General features: G+C 50.8%; 1 protein-coding gene and 1 non-coding gene across 5 annotated transcripts in view; one reads left to right on the top strand and one right to left on the bottom strand.

Moving 5' to 3' along the window:
* FAM193A (family with sequence similarity 193 member A) overlaps nucleotides 1-16,423 on the bottom strand; it is a 153,491-nt gene that overhangs the window by 22,539 nt on the left and 114,529 nt on the right. For all 4 annotated transcript variants that reach the window (XM_061145379.1, XM_061145380.1, XM_061145381.1 and 1 more), the window contains 3 exons: nucleotides 10,642-10,893; nucleotides 1,294-1,492; nucleotides 115-387 (listed from right to left, as the gene is read on the bottom strand). In XM_061145379.1, the coding sequence (XP_061001362.1) occupies nucleotides 115-387; nucleotides 1,294-1,492; nucleotides 10,642-10,893 (724 nt within the window). The remainder of the gene's footprint in view (nucleotides 1-114; nucleotides 388-1,293; nucleotides 1,493-10,641; nucleotides 10,894-16,423) is intronic.
* Nucleotides 14,334-14,405, top strand: TRNAE-UUC (transfer RNA glutamic acid (anticodon UUC)). The gene has a single exon. It is a non-coding gene; the product is annotated as a tRNA-Glu (tRNA).

The following is a 16,423-nucleotide window of genomic DNA, read 5'->3' as shown; positions in this document are numbered from 1 at the left end:
CGTCACACTGACGCCTCTGGGCACGCTGAGGGGGGGGCAGTCACCGAGGCGCTGAACAAGCCCCAGCCCCGGGGCCCCTGGGCAGCAGGGCCCCGGCCAGCAGGTGGGCCTTACCTAGGGAAGGCGGCCTCTTGGATGACACGCGGAACTGGCTGCTGCTCGACTGCACCGTGGTGGCCGTGCAGGACACAGACGACGTGGCCGACGACGTGGCCATCACCACTTTGTTTGCTTCCATGAAAGCGTCTTGGAAATTGTACAAACATTTCTTTTTTGCAGCACTCTTTTTCTCTTTACTATCAGAAACTGCAGCCGTTTCACTGCTAGATGGTGGCGGAAGAGCTTCAGGTCTTGCTTCTGAGAGTGTTGGCCCTAATATGTCACTACCTTCAGAGAAGAATGGGAAAATTAAGGCTTCCAAAAGACACAGGATTAGCTCACACCTAAAGAGCAGCTACTGCCTAAAGCACAAACACTGGGGTTGCGAGGGTTAGGAGCCCACGGCGCTGACGCCAGTCAGCTAGCTTGTGTCTGAGAAAAGCTGGCTGAGCACCGACTGTGTGCCAATTCCTGCACCAGGTGCTTTCCAAAAGTTACTCAATGTCTTAAAGCTCCTTTCTGAGCTTAGCACTATTATTCCCAACCTAAGACAGAGAAACTGAGGCCAGAGAGGCTAAGTATCTTGCCCAAGGTCACACAGCTAGAAACCCTCTTCAAGCACAGACCAGACATCAAGTCTAGCTTGCCGTTTGAGCACATGCAGGGCTTGGGGTGGGGCCCCCAGGGCCGTCCGCACACGGACGACAGCGATAAGGCAGACGGGCAGCCCTCATCCGCGCACCCTGTCCCGCCAGGAAGGCGCCGGCGCCTCAGCAGCGGAGGTGGCCGTGGGAAGGTGCTTGTTAGCAGGGACAGGGCCCATGTAGGGGCAGAGCAGGAGGAGAGGAAGGAACGAAGTCACAGCGTTCAAGCCACAGCACCCCGCTGCCTGGGCCGAGGTCTGGTGGTCAGCACTGCTCAGGAACCAAAGCCAACACTCTGCAGCCTGGGGGCAGGGAGACCCAGCGTCTGAAGCCGCGGGCTCCCGGCCACCAAGCCCGGGGCCTGCGCGGCTCTGTTGGTACAGCGGGCCTCGACCAGTGACCAGCAGCCTGACAGGGCGGGGGCCTGCCGCCCTTGGCGGAAGCAAGGGGAAGGAGCGGCCTGGGACCTGCTAGGGAGCTGCGGCAACAGGTGGCATCCACTCAGGTCGGGTCTCTGTAAACTCCAACAAAGGTTTAACGAGTTCCTTACCAGAAATTGTATCTGGCAAGAAAGCGCCAGGGTTCCAGTTCTTATCATTCATCACTTCTGATCCCCAAAGACTTATAAACTTAGAACTAGTCCACTCTGGAGTGCTCCCAAAACAGCTCGGGTAAATATGGTCTTGAAGAGACGCACTGAATACCTGATGTTTATTTGTGTGATTCTGAACAGGTGCTGGTGGTAAAGCCTACAAAAAAAAATGTTCTAATCACATATCAAAATTAATATTCTGTTTACCTAAGGATTTAAACTACAGACACACAAGTCATTATTGAAACCTGGGGGGCACGCCTGCTGTGAACAGGCATGCGGGAACACACCTCACAGAACACGCGCATGATCACACGCGGGGCTGCACGTGACGGGGCAGTGGCACGGGACGCAGACTCGAAAAGCAGCTGGCGCTCAGGGGGCTGACCACACACGCTCAGACCGCCGGACTGCCCGTGCCGCGCCCGAGGCCCGTTTTAAACGAGCCTGTCTGCACAAGATCTGCTCCGATGGCTCACTCTCACCTGGCGTTTAAAAATCGCCGGTCAGAAGTCCCCGTGGAGCCACTGATAAGGGGGTCAGCTCTGCCCTGCTCCCTCACACCTGGGCCACGGGCACAAGTGTGAGGACAGACGGGCTCGACACTGAGCTGAGCCCGCCCTCTCAGGGTGTGGAAGGAGAGCCCTGCCCAAACGTTTCTGCGGTGACTGGCCGTCAGCTGCCCCCTGCACGCCTGGGTGTCCTGCCCCCTCTGCCTGCAGCCATGCCCCTGCCCGACACCCCTCCCTCGGCGCGGCCGGAGCGGGCCCATGGGACGTGAGAGTGAGTATGTCATTCTGTGCTCAGGCTGGGCCGGTGGCTCCCCACCCCCTGACGTAGAACCAAGGCCCGAGCGTGGTGTGGCCGGCCCTGTCCTGCTCACCAGCCTCTGGACACACAGTCTTCCCTCTGCCCCCAGACTTCAGGCTACTGCCCGGCCCACAGTGCGGTTCACGGCGTCCAACTCCTAAGGATGTCCGAACTGCAGCTCACAACCCTGCTGGCCTGGCTGATCCTCCCGCCACAGCCGAGCTGCTGCGCCCTGGAGAGGCCGCCACTGCCCCCTCAGCCCCCCGCGCCCAGGCTGCGGTGGCCCGCCCCAGCGAGTCCATGAGCCCAGGATTCTCCCTGTCAGCGCTCACCACTGTCGGAATCAAGACTCATGTCCAACCAACTGGTGGGGCATCGCCCTCGCCTCTAGTTACAGGAGGTGTCCGGGGGGGTTACACCTGGAGCCTGGCCCTGCCGCGCCCGCAACTCGCTGACACCAGCACACGCCATCCCCCACCCCAGGTGTGCACGGGAATACCCCCGGGGACACAGACGTGAGCAGTGAGCATGCTCAGCCCCGGGGGGGTTGGGGTGGGGGCTGGGGAGGACCCCCAGGAGCAGAACCCCAAGGGCTGGACTGGGCAGAGGGGGGAAGGGATGGGCCAGAGCATAGGGCCGGCTGGTGTCCAGACACAAGGGAGTCAACCCAGTGGGCTGGGGGTCCACGGAGACATGCCCGTGTGCCTTCTATCCTGGGGGGCTGGGGGTGCAGAAGGTTCTAGGCAGCAGGGTGAGATGGTTTGGTCAGCTGAGTGCAGAAGTGGGTCTGCGGCACTCTGGGGGAGGAGCCGGGGACAAGGATGACATGGGGAGCGGTTAGTACGGATGGGGATGTGGAGCGCTGGCAGGGTAGGGAAGAGGGGAGGGTCTGTGGCCCCGCTCCCAGAGACACCGCGGCAGGGACGGAGCTGGACCCAAGTCCCGACCCGTCCCAGACTCTGGGCTGCACGGTCTAAGGGGTTCACGGGCTGGCTCGCCCTCTGCTAGCTGTGTGACCGCAGGCAAATTACTCAGTGTTTTTGTGCTTTAGTTTTCTCATCTGTAATTTGGAAACACCTACCTACAGGGGACGTGGTAAGAATTAAACCAGACAGTACACATCGAGTATTGTCGCCTGGCCCAAAGGAAGCATTTCCTGAGCGCTAAGGGGGGGTCTTCCTAGACACAAGCCAGCAACCCCACCCCCAGCCCAAGGTGCTGCTGCCCTCCCACGGGGCCAGGGGTGGGGGTGGGGTCCTTCTGCTCGGACAGCTGAGCAGCTTAGCACACCACCGACCCTCAACGGGCTCAGGCAGACGAAGGTGGAGGGTGAGGCTGGAGCAGACTCGGGACTTGACAGCGGGAGGAAACGGCCGACTGGACACCCAGCACCGCAGCGGGAGCCTGACCAGCTGACCTGCCGTGGACGTCTCAGGGGCAAAGGGCAAGGACAAGGAGACTCTCAACAGGTGTCAGTCTCCACGGAGAAGGGACAGCTGCGAGCTGCTCCGCTGAGCAGGGACGGACGACGAGTCACGATCAAATGGGAAGTCTCAGTACTGAAGGCCTTGGGACGTGGCAGAGCCCGCCGGCAGGTGGGAGTCCCTGCGGTCAGGCCGGCCGGCTCAAGACGCAGAAACACATTGCGCACTCGCGAGCCCCTCGAGAGCCCGGGGACAGCGAGCGCTGCCGACTTTTCCCCGAGAGCGTCTCGCTGATGGCTGGACCACACCACCCACGTCTCTCCGGTTTCTGCTCAGCCATCAGCGCTCTGCCCTGTGTCACCTCTCTGCAGGCCCACCCACAGGCTCCAGGGCGGGGGTCTCCCCTCAGGGCCATCTGTCTACACTGCATCTACAATTTCTATCAAAGTACGTCACAGCGTTCCGAGTTTTCACATTTGATCAGGGTTTTGTCTTCTCTTTAGATGACGAGACCTCTGAAAGCAAGGGCTGGGAGTCCTGTTTTCCTTCACCTGGCACCGCCTGGTACTCAGCAAATGCTGAGTGGAGTAAGGCCTGAGGCCACGGCACCGTTACACTGCAGACGTGAGCTAGTGACACTGTCTGTCTGGTTCAGAAGACCACCCGTGCAAAACAGGAGGTCCAGGGTGGACACCAAGGGGAGCAGGGGTCTGCAACAAACAAGCTGCACCTGGGGGAAGGCGTCTGCACAAGAGGCCTGCCAACCTCCAGAGCTAAGGGCTTCCTTCAGGAAAAGAAGAGGCAACTGTCACCTAGACCATTTGGGGGCCATACTTCCATAAAAACAGTGATGATTTAAGCACATGTGGATAACGCTATTACAACACTGATTTCAATCTTTATACAAATCCATATGGCTTCAATTCATAGAAGTTCTGACATGTTCTTTACTTTGAGACAAATCTGATTCACAGGAAAGCACAATTCTGCTCTAACTGGAAGTCCAGACACACTAACTGATGACTTCAGCCAAGCACACTTCTGAATTTACGCAGCAGTCGTGAGACCCAGCCTGTCCTGCCCGGAGCACAGAGCCCAGGGAGCAGCGGACGGAGCCCCACACGGGCGGCACCTGCCACCAACACCCAGCGCCCGAACAGAAGGGCCGGCGAGCGCCCAGAGAGCAGCAGTGAGAGGCGCTCCTCACTGGGCTTCTCCTCAAAGGCTCCTCAGTGCTCCTGGCAGAGGGGAGGAGGCAAAGGCACTGCCTTCCTTTTGCTATTTCTCAGCTCAGAAGGACTGAACTCTGAAATGATCACAGGTCGCAAGTCACGCCATGACCTGCAAATGGCAATCAGTGTATGTCCCTCTTCCCCACACAGCCTTTCCCTCCCTCCAACTCCAACTGAACTCACACTTGTTCCACATGTAACTCTGCGAGCCACGTCCACAGGGTGCACACACGTAGCCCAGTGAGGGGTGAGGGGTGTGCACGCCCACAGCCGTGTGCGAGGCACGTCACCAGCTCCCTCAGTGCGCTGAGCTCACCGACCCTCCCCACATCACCCCGTGCCCCTGCGGAGAGCCCGAGACAGCGCTCCACCTGCGCTCCGGCCCCGTCCTGAGGGGGCAACGGCTTCTTGACACGGTTTCCAGACGGGAAGGACACAGCACTTAAAGCTGGGCGCCTCGAGCACGGCCCGGGCCAGTGGCGGGGAGGAGCAGGCGCCCCTCCTTGGGGAGGAGGAGCAGCAGGCGCCGTGGGCGCTTCCCTCTCAGGTGCAGAGTCCCCCCCACTCTCCCTGGGTTTTGCCCGTCAGGGAGACGTGCCGCTCCACACCCCAGGCGAAGCGGCACCGGACACCTCTGCAACCAGGTGCTGAGCTACAGAGAAGGCAAGGGAAGCCGTTCGCAAGGAGCTGGTTAGATCACAGCAAGAGAAACAAGCCCCAGTGGAGGTGCAGGAAGGGACGGCCACCCTGGGGGCGTGTGCACCATGGCACAGAGATGAGGGGGTGGCCCCAGCGCCCCACGGGAGGAGGTCCAGAGACAAGGGGAGCTGGGGGGTCCGGGGGTCAGCGTGCCAGCAGCACCTTCACGCCAGCAAGCGGAATCCCCTCTCGAGAAAGCACCCTTATTCAGGGTCTGCTGAGCAAACATGACCTCACGATTAAAAAAAGGTTAGAGCCTCACAGCTTCATCCAAACACAGGGTAACTATGTGTGAAATGCTCACAGAAAGGAAAAATGAAAGAAAAGGTGATTGAGGAACAAGAGAATATAAAAAGTTTCTAACACATTTGAAAATAAAGCTTAGAAATAAGAATTACAAGTAGGATTAAAAACTCAAACTTGAGTAGGTTAGACACAACTAGAGAACCATCAAACTGGAAGAGTGATCCAAAAAGAAGTTCCCAGAATAGAAGAGGATCAGGCTGGGAGGGACCACGGGTACGAAGAGCAGGATGAGGAGGTCTGGTCAGAGGTTCTGGAAGACAGCAGAGCGGTGGACAGGAAGAACCATGAGACAGACAGGCAACCTGGAACTTCTCGTGTGCTCTGGGTTCTAACAGGAAATGCAGTCAGCACGCAAAAACTAATTGGTAACGTGAGCAGAGAGACTGTAATAAAGAATAAAAAAGAAATGCTAGAAACAAAAAACGCGGAGGGAAAAACCAAGACTCGGCAGACTGAACACAGCCAAGACGGGAATCAGTGAGCCTCCAGGTGCAAGAGAAGCTTTCCAAATTGAGACATGAAGAGAAATAAGAATGCAAACAAACAAAATCCTCCAAAAAACAGCACCAACAATGACAAAAGAAAAAATAACAGAATGTCCAAGAATTTGGGGCCTTCTCAAAAGATGTTGTGCTCTGGAGGAGCAGAGCAGGCAGGAAGGAGACCTGGAAGAGTGATGGCCAAGGAAGTCCCAACTCACAAATGACGCCAGAGCAGGCCAGGAGGCTCAGAGGGCACCAGCAAGACCCCCCTGAGACCCCACCCAGGCTCATCACATTCCAGCTGTAGGAAACCAAAGACAGAATCCTGGAAGCGGCCTGGGGGCGGGATGAGGGGAAGAAAACCCTGTCCTACAGAGGAAGGGACACAGTCACAGAAGACATCCCACCTAAACTGCACAAGCAGGAAGAGAGTGGGGTTAAGCATGTTTTAAGTGTGCAAAGGAAAAAAGAGAAAAACCACCAACCTGGATACAGAATTCTGTATCCAGCGAAATTATCCTTCAAAAGTGAAGGAGAAATAAAGGCAAACAAAGACTGAGGGAACGCACTGCCAGCAGAACTGCCCTGCAAGAAATGTTAAAAGATTTTCTTCAGGAAGAAGGAACACAATATAGGTCAGAAACTTGGATCTACATAAAGGAAGAAAGAGCAATGGAAAAGGAATAAACACAAGTAAAATAAAATCTCTTATTTTTCTCACTGTTAATTAATCTAAAAAAAGAAACCCTTTGCAGTAATAACGGTAACAGCGTCCCGGGGGATTAACATTAACACTGGATGAATGGAGACGACGGCCGCAGCGTCACAGGGCACATGAGGGAGGAGGTGGGTCAGTCTGTCACAAGCAGCTCAGGCGCACGCAGAGTGGATGGTGGTGCTGGAACGGCCCGAGCTTCGTCAGAAAGTACCTTCTGATGCAACTGCTAGAACGGGGACAGAGTGTAACTGATACGTCAAGAGGAAAAAAAACGAATCAGAAAATGTTCAAGTCAAAGTAGAGAAGGCAGCAAAAGAAGCCTCTGGCAACAAACAGAAAATAGTTACAACATGGGTATTCATCTAAACACATAAAAAAATCAAACTGAATGGAATAAATACACCAATGAAAATACAGAGATTATCAGAATATACTAAACAACAAGAAGCTTCCTCCAGCCCCCAAAGCCCCAAGATCCAAGGATGCCTATCGACAAGACACCTGCTGTGAGCAGCAGAGGGAAGTTACCCCAGGTAGCACTCAGCGAGGGCGGAGGCGCCACTGCCTGCAGACAGGCCAGACCTCAGAGCACGGAGTGATACCAGGGATAAAGCAGGCCACTGCCTAGTGATTAAAGGGCCGACCCTCCAGAACACATGAGCATCCCAGACACACAAGCATCTAACAGAAGAGCATCAAACTACGTGAGGCGAAGCCTGCCAGGCCTGCAGGAGAGCAGGCAGATCCACTGCGAGCTGCGGACCTCCACCGTCCTCATCGGCAAGGCACAGGGGCAGCGGGGGCCAGTGAGGACACACCTGGACTCAGCCCTGCCAACCGGCCGCTGCTTGCTGCACACACAACAGCAGATTACCATCCGTCTTAAGGAACACAGAGCATCTGCCAAGACAGACCACACCCTAGGCCACAGAGCGAACTTGAAAGACCAGGAATACAGTGTTCGCTCTCAGACCAGAAAGGAATTGAAGTAGAAATCAGTAACAGAAAGATAGCTAGAGAACTCCCAAATATTTGGAAACTAGATTCCCTGTCACTCAGTTTTAATTTTTTTCTTCAGTATTTCATCACTGTATTTACCTTCTGCAAACTACTTTTAATTTTTAAGTAACATTACTCAACATACAAATTATAAACATATCAGTGGTAATGAAGACTTCTGAAAATGGAAACAGGCTTTAAGTCTTTCTAATTTCAAGAAAATAAAATTTTAACAGTAACCATTCCAAGGGTTTTAGGTACTATTTACCCACAATGGCAAAAGTATGAATTAAAAGAATCACAACTAGAGTGACATAGTCTTAAAGGCAACAACTAACCAGAGCAGAAATTCCTAAAAGCCCTGATGACACAGGAACAGAAGCTGGTCAGAAGAGCCTCAGCAGGCATGGCTGCCCACACTTGGGCTGCCCCCTGCCTGCGTGGGGGAGTCATCTCGCTGAGAAGCCTGCTCTGATGGAGCCAAGGACCACCGTGCCCTTCCACTACAGCTGAGCCCCTCTGCAGCAGCTCCTGCAGGGCTGGGGACACTCTGTGCATTCAGGTACAGATGCGGCCACAGCGCTCACCTAAGCCAAACTAGCTCGAATGACACACGCCAACTCTGCAAAGCCTGGTTAGGTGACAGCGTAGGACTATGTGGAGAAACGTTCTTATACCAGGTACAAGTGAAGTATTCTGTCAAATGCATCTCATTTTTCCAAATAAAAATGGCACCCAGCTAGTGTATTTTAATTGTATCAGTGACTGATCTTGACACTAACAGTAAGTAATTAAAATACAGCTTAATAGCTGCCCCTCTGCATTTTCGACCCATGAATCTTTCTCATCTATCTACTGGATTACAGTTCAGTGGTAACAGACTGCAACAAAGACGATGCTTCCTCCCCTTTATCCTTCTATACACTGCCGGTAACATCCTGAGAAAAGGCCAAAACCCAGGGGAAAAATCAGTTTTAACTAGACTAGGAATAATAAATTTCACTAGTTTACTTGAAGATTTTTAGGAACTAATTCTTGAATAGTTTACACCAGCACAAACAAATGAGAGAACACTCTACACCCTCTTCTCCAGGTGGTTCCCTAGGACTAGGAAATGGAGCTCTATTTAGGTAAGAACAGGGAGCAAACAGCTCCCAAACTCATATGCTCACCTGAGGAAAAGGGTGAAGGACTGGGCGGACCATACAAACAGCCTGGCCTTGAATATATACGTGAATATGCTACTTAAAATCACCTGACTAACAAAAGTGTCATTATGTGTTTGAGATGAGCAGTGAGTGAGAGTGAAAGCCGCTTAGTCATATCTGACTCTTTGTGACCCCATGGACTATAGACCATGGATTCTCCGGGCCAAAATACTGGAGTGGGTAGCCTTTCCCTTCTCCAGGGGATCTTCCCAACCCAGGGATTGGACACAGGTCTCCTAACACTGCAGGCAGATTCTTTACCAGCTGAGCCACAAGGGAAGCCCAAGAATACTGGGGTGGGTAGCCTATTCCCTCACCAGGGGATCTTCCCGACCCAGGAATCGAACTGGGGTCTCCTGCATTGCAGGCAGATTCTTTACTAACTGGGTTATCGGAGAAGCAATAGTCAACCTAATAAAATTTAGGCATAAATTTGAGTGGTTACCAAGCACTTATTATCACAGAACATAACAAACTGAGGATACTCTGTAATAAACCAGCAATTCCACCTGGTGCCCGCCCCCAGCAGACAAACAGCAAACCCCAGCGAGGGTGACGTGCAGTCTGAGAAAGTCCCTCTCGCACCTCATGCTCCCTTTCTTCGCAGCAGAGAATCACTGTCTATTAGTATAGTTTGGGGAGAGTTCCATTTTTGACTGGTTAGACCTAATAACATTAGCCAGAATAACTGATAAAAAATTAAAAGTTATGATGCGAGTCAATTAAAGTAAGTTCAAAGTAGCTAGCAAGGCAAAGTTATCTAAGGTACGAATAATGAAACAAGCCTAACCAGCTCACTGCAAAGTCTAAGGCGCTCAGCACGGGCCTCAGGCTCACTGATGAGGGGCAGTGTGTGCCGCCCCTCCCGGCCGTCACCCTCTGTCCTCCCAGGCCCGCCCGGCAGCCCCTGGCCCCTCGCTCACCTGCCGGCACAGGAGCCTCCGCCGCATGGTGCCCAGGGTCCCTCCTTCAAGCCCGTGCCTTTCTACATAACAGTCCTCAGCATCATGCTCAGAGGACAGCCACGTAAGACCCCGTGGAGCCCAGCCAGTGTCAGGGGGCTCGTGCTGCTTTCAAACTATCCTCCCCACCACCGCCAGGCCCCGAAAAGCTGGAGAACTGAGCTGCTCTCTGGGCGGGCAGAGGTCCTATGGCCCCCAGCTCAACCCATTACACCAGCGCCACGTGAAAACCTCTTCACAACATGGTCAATTCTGAAGGAGTGAACCATGACTCTCATGATTGTTTTTACAAGAGTAAAGGTTCCAAACCCCAGGAGGTGAAGATATTACAGTAAAAGGAAACGCTTGCAGACCCTCCCGTGAGCGTGGTCACACAAGCTGCCACTTTACGGGTCTGTCTGCTTAAACACGCTCTGCTCAAGGTCTGAGTGACATGTGAGCACCCCGGCCCTTCCTGCCCACTCACCTTACTGTGTGTGAAGGGGGGCGCTGTGTACAAGGTGGGGTGGATGAGAGGGCGAGGCAGGTGCGGGACGGCGTGCAAGGGCACATGTCCGTGGATGTGGGGGTACAGGTGCAGAGCAGGGTGTGTGGGCTTCTCAGGGCTCAGAAACTGGTGGCCGGGAGGCAGGGCGCCAGCAGTCATTGCTGACGGCGTTAATCCAGACGCCTCTTGTTTACAAACATGACATTCACAAGTGTTTGGAGCTTGTTCTGCCTAAAGGGAAAGGAAAAATAAAAGAGTATTTAGTAAATGAGTCCTGAGTATTTAGGGAAACAAAGAATGACATGGACTGAACAAGAATCAGCCACACAGCAAATACAGAGGCAGCGGGGCCCGTCCTGACACCCCGGGCAGACGGGTCCCTCCTCGCGAGGTGAGCGAGGGCCCCCAGGACTGGGACTGAAGAGGCCTGGAGAGACAAGGCGTGCGCACCTCACCCCAGCCGGGCGTCTGCCGGGGCGGCAGCCTCACCCGTCTGCATCCCGCGCCTGTCTGAGCAGGGCCGCGGGGACTGCAAGATGGCAGAGTGGAGAAAGGGAGCTGGGACCAAGGACCACGAGACCACTGGTGCCACGCTCCGCTGGGCGCACACTGCTTAACAGATGGCTACACAGAGGTTCTTCAGAGTGCACCAGAGACGGGCCTTCCGGCTAAGGCGGAACGAAGCAGTCGGTGACTCTTCTCCCTCAAAACAAGTGCAAAACTGAACGCAATGTCAAAGGCCATCACTCTGAGGCTCTGGAATCAACCAAACGGAAAACATACTGAGAAGTGCTTATTCATGCACATCTGCTAAACTTCTACTTAAGAACAGAAGGAATCTAGCTTTCTTGCCCAGGGCTCTTCCTATTCCCAACTCCCCACACCCTTTAAAAACTAACTAAAAAACAAAACAAAAATAATGTAATTCAAGAATCAATAGCAGAATTAAAAATGGTACACTAAAATTTTGTTTGATATGAAAAAAGGAAGTAGAGACAGAGGTACAAGAACATGAGACAGAGAAACGGCCAGCGAAATGGCAGCTGTGAGTACCCTCAACAGTGACGTTAAGTGTAAATGAGGCATTCCAAACAAAAGGCAGAAACTGACGGAGGACAGAATGAAAACATAAGATCAAGCTAAAAGGGTGGAAGAAGACGACACAAAGAAGCTAAAATTAAAAGGATAAAAATTTATAAAACATACACACAGTAACCTGAAGACAGCTGGAATGGCTATATTAATATTAGAGAAAATAGTCTAAGATAAGAAATATCAGCAGGGAGATATTTCACAGTGACAAAAGGGCCAATATATTAGGCAGGCAGAACAATAATTACATGGATATACATTCAACAACACTGTCCCAAAATGCATGAATCAAAAACTGGCAGATTTTAAAAAGGAGATAGATAATCCAAAAGTTATAACTTTTGAGACTTCAATATGTCTCTTTCAGTAATTTTTAGAATTAGATAGAAAATCAGTAAGGATACAGAAGACCTGCATAATGCTATCAATTTGACTGAACTTTCATTTATAGGACATTCCACCTAAGAGGGGCAGAACACAATTTTCAAGTGCACATCTAGGTTAGACCACATGTTAGGCCATAAAACAAGTCTTAATAAATTTGAAAGCTCTAAAATCAGTAATCTCGGCTTTAAATTTAAGAAGCTAGAAAAAGAAAAAATTAACCCCAAGAATATAGAAAAAAATAATGGAGATCAGAACAGAAATCAATGAAACAGAAAAGAGAAAAACAGAAAAAAAAAAAAAAACCCAAAAAACAAAAAATGGTCTATTTACAAAAATATTAGCCAGACTGACTGAGGGAGTTATAAAGGAGTAAACAATTACCCAAATTAGGAATTAATATTACCACGGACTCCACAGAACTAAAAAGAGATAATAAACAACCATAAGACATCAAATTAGACAACTTAGATGAAATGGATAAATTCCTAAAAAGACACAAATCATTAAACTCAATCCAAGAAGAAATAAAAAATCTGAATAGACCTGTATCAAGTAAACAAAATTTGAATTAGTAATTTTCCCGCAAAAAAAGACCAGGTCCACGGGATTTCATTGGTGAATTCCATCAAATATTTAAGAAATATCAGTCTCAGACAAATCCCTTCAGAAAGTACAGGCAGAACAAACACTCCCGGCTCATTCTCTGAGGCGGAGACATCACTGTTGCTGCTGCTGCTCAGTAGCTAAGTCGTGTCTGACTCTCTGAATCTTTTAATTTCATGGCTGCAGTCACCATCTGCAGTGATTCTGGAGCCCCCCAAAATAAAAATCTGTCACTGCTTTCACTTTTCCCCCTTCTATTTGCCATGAAGTGATGGGACTGGATGCCATGATCTTTTTTTAACGGTGAGTTTCAAAGACATCATAAAGATAGACAACAGACCAATATCTTTCATTAATGTAGATGCAGAAATCCTAACAAGACATTAGCAAACCAATCAAGCAACATATATTAAAAAAAAAAAGACTATATGCCATGACCAGGTGGGATTTATCCCAGGAACACAGGATTGGTTTAAACCCCTTGATGAGATACAACCTGGTAACAGAACAAAGGATGAAAACCACAGGGACGTCGCAGAGACGGAGAAAAGGCCATCTTAAAAAACTCAATGAATATTCACGATAAAATTCTCAAAAAACCCCAAACAAACCTAGGAGTAGGACAGAATTTCCTCAGCTTGACAAAGGACATCTAAGAAAAACTGACAGCTACCATCATATTTTACTGGTCAAAGATTCAACACTGCCCCCCCAAGACTAGGAACAGGCAGAGATGTCTGCTTGCACCACTTCTGTTCAATGCTGTGCTAGAGTCCTAGCGAGCTCAATAAAGCAAGAGCAGGAGATTAAAAGAATCCAGACCATAAAGGAAGAAGTAAAACTGCTCACTCACAGACAACACGATTTTGCGTGTATAAAACCCAAAGTAATCTACCAAAAAAACCCAAAAACAAACCCATAAAACCTCAGCCACTCTAGAACAAACAAGTTTATTAGCAAAGCTGCAGAATTCAAAATCAATACATAAGAATTGACTGTATTTCTATATATTACCAACAATCAGTTGAAAATCGAAATCAGGGACTTCCCTTGTGGTTCGGTGGCTAAGACTCCGTGCTTCCGATGCAGGGGGCGCCCGAGTCCCAACCCTGGTCAGGGGACTAGATCCCACAGGCTCAACTAAGAGTTCTCACGCCGCAACTAAAGATTCTGCGTGCCGCAAGGAAGATGGAAGATCCCACGTGCTGCCATTAAACCCAGCACAACCAAATAAATAAATATTAAAGAAATGAGAAAGAAAACCAAGATTAGAAAATACCTTTAGTATAGAATCAAAAAACATCTAAAAACTTCAGAATAAACTTAAGAGACACAGACTAGAAATTTTTAAAAATTGCAGAGAAATTAAAGATGACCTAAACAAATGGAAAGAAACAGCATGTGCAATTTTCATAAAACTGTTTTCCCAAAATTGATCCTTATCACCCCACAAATAAAAGATTAGGCACAGAGGGTTTTGGTGATGAATTTTACCAAATATTCAAGAATTCAATACAACCTCTATTAAAATCCAAGCAGGTCTTTTGTAGAAGGTAACAAGTTGTCCCTAAAATGTCTATGGGGGGAGTTCCCTGGTGGTCCAGTGGTCAGGACTCGGCACTTTCACTGCCATGGCCCAGGTTCAATGCCTGGTCAGGGAACTAAGATCCTATAAGCCATGAGGTGCGAACCCCACCCAAAAATAGTAAAATGAAATGTATACGAAACTAACACAACATTACAAAACAACTACACCCTAAAAAAAATTAATTCTAAGAAACTTAACATTCCAACTGAGTGTTCCCTGGTGTCTCAGCTGGTAAAGGATCTGCCTGCAACGCAGGAGACCTGGGTTCCATCCCTGGGTTGGGAAGATCCCCCGGAGAAGGGAACGGCTACCCACTCCAGTATTCTGGCCTGTATAGTCCGTGAGGTCACAAAGAAGCGGACACAACTGAACCACTTTCACTTTCACACCTGGAAAAAAACATAGATGGAAACGCAAAGGACTTTGAATAGCTTAAACAATTCTGAAAAAAGCCCAACAAGAGTAAGGCAGATCCTGCCTAATCTCCAAACTTAACATAAAGCAACAGTCAAGCAGAATATGGGTTTACGGACGCAGAGATCAAAGGAGCAAGACACAGAGCACGGACACGAATCTGCACGTTCACAGTCAATTGATTTTCAACAAGTGGCCAATGCAATTCAGCAGGGGAGAGGATGGTCTTTTTGACAAACGGCACTGTGCCCGCTGGGCATCAAACACGACCCTCACCTCAGACCATTAGCAAAACTGAGCTGAGGGGACCACAAACCTAAGCAAGAGCTAAAATTACAAACCTTTGAGAGGAAAACAGTTTTGTATTAGGTAAAAGTTTTTTGGATATGGCATCAAAAGCATGATTCATGAAAGAAAAAGCTGATAAACTGGAATGTATCAAAATCAGTAACTTTTGCTTTTCAAAAACACTGTAAAAAAAAAAAAAACTAATAGACATACCACAGACCAAAAGAAAATATTTGTGGATCACATACTTGATAAAGGACTTGTTTAAAGAACTCTTAAACCCAAACACTAGATAGAAAAGGAGACAGCCCACAGAGCCCTTAAATATATACGACAAAAAGCTTAACTTTGCCCATCAAAAATGAAATAAAAACTGAAACCTCACAGGGTTGCCATTTCTCATCTATCAGATTGGCAAGAGTTCAAAACTCCCCTGTGACCGCAGGAGGCCACCACACTCTGACCGGAGAGAGGCGCTGCTGGTGACCCTCCTGGGGACAAAACCGCCTACGGGTGAGACGTCAGACACGTGAGGTCACTCACAGGAGAGTTTACGATGGGAAAGTAAAAGGAGGCAAACAAGTGTCCATCAGCAGACTGGAAACAAACCACCACATAACTAGGGCCCGTTTCCACAGTGGGACACAGGGAGGCCAGCAGCAGAGCACGAGGAAGTGAGCGCCAACCAAGCTGGTCAGGATGCGCGGCTGGGCGGGGTGGGGGCATGAGTGTCAGGGTGGGCCTTTCTTGTCAATAGAGGAGAACGCTTGTATCTGCACAAACGAACGCTGGGACACACAGTAAGTCAGTCTGGTTCTTGGGGCCGGGGGCTGGGGGTGAGTGGGGGCTGGGGGTTGGGGGTGAGCAGGGGCTGGGGGGATGGGGGTGAGCAGGGGCTGGGGGTGAGTAGGGGCTGGGGGGGACGTGGGACTGGGCTGAGTAGGGGCTGGGGGGACCAGGGACTGGGGTGAGCAGGGGCTGGTGGTGCACTGGGGCTGGGATGGGCAGGTGCTGGGGGTGAGCAGGAGCTGGGGTGAGCAGGGGCTGGGGTGAGCAGGGCTGGGGGTGCCAGGGGCTGGGAGGAGCGGGGGCTGGGGGGACCAGGGGCTGGGGCGGCCGGGGGCTGGGGGGACCAGGGGCTGGGGGGAGCAGGTCCTGGACCTGGCCAAGGCGAGGGAGTGGGGCAGACGTCCCGGGGCACCCCTTCCAGTGTGCCCTCTCCTGCAGACCGCACTACCTGTTACAATGGTTTAATCAGCCTTGGCCTTCACGTGTTCTTCCTTTAAGAACTGCTTGAGCATCTATTATAAAACCAGGGTCTCTAAGAAAAAAATGACAGTCTGGCAAAATATCCTCACCTTTTGTTAACAGAAGATTGCTACCAGGAAA

This window comes from Dama dama, chromosome 6, assembly GCF_033118175.1.
Source record: "Dama dama isolate Ldn47 chromosome 6, ASM3311817v1, whole genome shotgun sequence".
Lineage (NCBI taxonomy): Eukaryota > Metazoa > Chordata > Mammalia > Artiodactyla > Cervidae > Dama > Dama dama.
The sequence above is the reverse complement of the archived record's forward strand: the minus strand, read 5'-3'. Positions and strand labels throughout refer to the sequence as shown.